The sequence below is a fragment of the Nansenia antarctica genome, assembly GCF_963989245.1.
Source record: "Nansenia antarctica genome assembly, chromosome: 5".
In the NCBI taxonomy this organism is placed as follows: Eukaryota; Metazoa; Chordata; class Actinopteri; order Argentiniformes; family Microstomatidae; genus Nansenia; species Nansenia antarctica.
This window is the reverse complement of record NC_137690.1, coordinates 53802571-53805070: the sequence shown is the minus strand read 5'-3', so window position 1 is coordinate 53805070 and position 2500 is coordinate 53802571. Positions and strand designations below refer to the sequence as shown.

The window sequence follows — 2500 nt, the reverse complement described above, 5'->3', positions numbered from 1 at the left end:
CTAAAAGAGACTTCCAGTGGCTCTCTTGTTCTGGCCAATGTGGACGTTTGTCAAGCTGCACTGAGAGCTGGCAGCATCGAATGGCTGAACAGGAGTTATTCATTCTCCAGCACAATGAAGATAAGGGAGATATTCTGTAGTTTCAGTAAATATCTGAGAGACATTCAGGTCTTTCAGTAAATATGTGTACTGACTCCTAACTAATGCTAACTGCACCAGAACAAGCCCTCTCCCTCCCTCTGTCTCTCTCTATTTCTCCCTCCCTCCACTTCTCTCTATTTCTCTCTCTCTCTCTCTCTCCCTCCCTCCCTCCCTCCCTCTGCATCTCTCTATTTCTCACTCCCTCCCTCCCTCCCTCTGCATCTCTCTATTTCTCACTCCCTCCCTCTCTCCCTCCCTCTGCATCTCTCTATTTCTCACTCCCTCCCTCCCTCTGCATCTCTCTATTTCTCTCTCTCTCCCCCCCTCCCTCCCTCCCTCTGCATCTATCTATTTCTTTCTCTCTCTCTCCCTCCCTCCCTCTGCATCTCTCTATTTCTCTCCCTCCCTCCTGCCCATAACCACTGATTGTCACTGAGTACACACTGATAGATCAAGAGCATCTGGGCCACACCTTGTCGCCCCCCCTGCCTGCCCCCCCCCTCCACACACAACTCTCCCTGCTCCTTTCTCTCTCTGTATCTCACATCCTCCTCCTCTCTTCACCCTCCACTTCCTCATTTCTCCCTCCCTCCCTCCCACCCAAGGGATAATTAGATAACAGCTCAGACAAGATAAGGCCCATCAGCGATCATCACTCACCTCCCCCTCACACACACACACACACACACACACACACGCACACGCACACGCACACGCACACGCACACGCACACGCACTCCCCACCTTGTGTCACTCTGCACTCCCTGAGGGGTGAGGTAGAGAACAGAAGAGATGGAGAGAGGCAAAAAGGAGAGGAAAAAGAGGAGGGGAGGGGAGGAGCAGCAGCAGGAGAATGAGTGAGAAAGATAGGCAGATGGGAGAGATAGATGAAGACAGGTGAGAGAGAGGGACAAAGAGAGAGAGAGAGAGAGAAAGCTGCAGCAAAAAAAAAGGAGGACATTGCAGACAATAAAAGTGGAAGAGAGACCCAGGGAGGGAGAGAGAGAAAGAGGGGGAAAAAGGGCAGTGAGAGAGAGATGGAATCCTCCGTGAGCTGAATGTTAACTAGAGAGAGGGGGATGACAGCTCATGATATAGCATTATGCTGCCCATTGACTACCTTTCTCCCACCACATCCCTTCTTTCCTCTGCCTCCCTCTCCCTGTCTGTTCCTCTATCTCTTCCTCCGTCTCCTTTGCCTTCCTTCCCTGTCTGTCTGTCTACTCCTCTACTCCCCCTCTTTCTCACACTCTCTCCATTCCTCCACACCAGCAGGCTGCACAGAGCCTATTCTTAGACCTACAACTCAGCTTCACAACCTGCTACTGCAACCTCCTGTGCCACACCTCTGTCTGTGTGCGCGCGTGCGTGCGTGCATGTGTGTGTCTGTTTCTTCCTTATCTATGAATAAACCTTCCTAGTTATCACTTCCCGTCATCTCATGAAACAGCTGTACGCCTGCCTGTGTGAGGGTGTCACTGCCTGTCATGCATGTGTGTGTGAGAGAGAGAGAGAGAGAGAGAGAGAGAGTGAGAGAGATGGAGAGAGAATGAGAGAGAGAAAATGAGAGAGAGATGAGTCTGTATGTGTGCGTGTCTGTGCGTGCGTGAGAGTGAGAGAGAGAGAGAGAGAGAGATTGGTGTGTGTGACTATGATCTATTAATATCCTCTCTAGTGATTGCTTCTCTTTGCCACTGTAACACCTGCAGCAGGAGGAGACCCAAGCAAAACCAGGACGCTCTACTGTGTGTGTGTGTGTTTGTCTAGTATGTGTTTAGCTTGCGTGTGTGTGTGTGTGTGTGTGTGTTTGTGCGTGCGTGCGTGCGTGCGTACGTGCGTGCGTACGTGCGTGTGCATGGGGAGAGGGGCGTGGTGGGCTTCAGCCGCGCTCATCTTCAATTATTCACCCCTGCTGTGTATAGGAGAGGATACGATGACAACCCTGACATGTGCATGGTGTACTGTCATGTTAAAGGGCTGTACGGTACAAGGAGGCAGGGGATTTTAAACACATCATGGTGTGTGTGTGTCTGCATTAAGGCTCGGAGCGACCACGGCCATTTCCCGTAAAACAAAAGACTTTGGGGACTTATGTAAAACACAGCCGTACTGTGAAGCGGATGCCTTGTACACTGAAACGAGCCTAAACCAACCACGGGGAGATGGAGGGAAACACAGTGTTACAGGAACAACAGTGTGAACCGTTAAACCCTTCTACAATTGCAAAGATTGAAAGAAGTAGTAAGCCTACAGAGAGATTTGTTGCGATCACAGGACATCACCAATCTCTGCGATAGTCTGGTAAGTGATAGTGTCTGGTAAATGCTGCGTCAGACAGGAAGGATATGAGGGCCAGCGC

General features: G+C 50.7%; 1 protein-coding gene across 1 annotated transcript in view; it reads right to left on the bottom strand.

Moving 5' to 3' along the window:
• Nucleotides 1-2500, bottom strand: part of trit1 (tRNA isopentenyltransferase 1) — a gene marked incomplete at both ends in the record, with an annotated part of 24642 nt that overhangs the window by 12698 nt on the left and 9444 nt on the right. Inside the window, 1 exon segment of the mRNA XM_080531741.1 lies at nt 2486-2500. This exon segment is cut by the window's right edge and continues 129 nt beyond it. Within this exon segment, the coding sequence (XP_080387867.1) occupies nt 2486-2500 (15 nt within the window).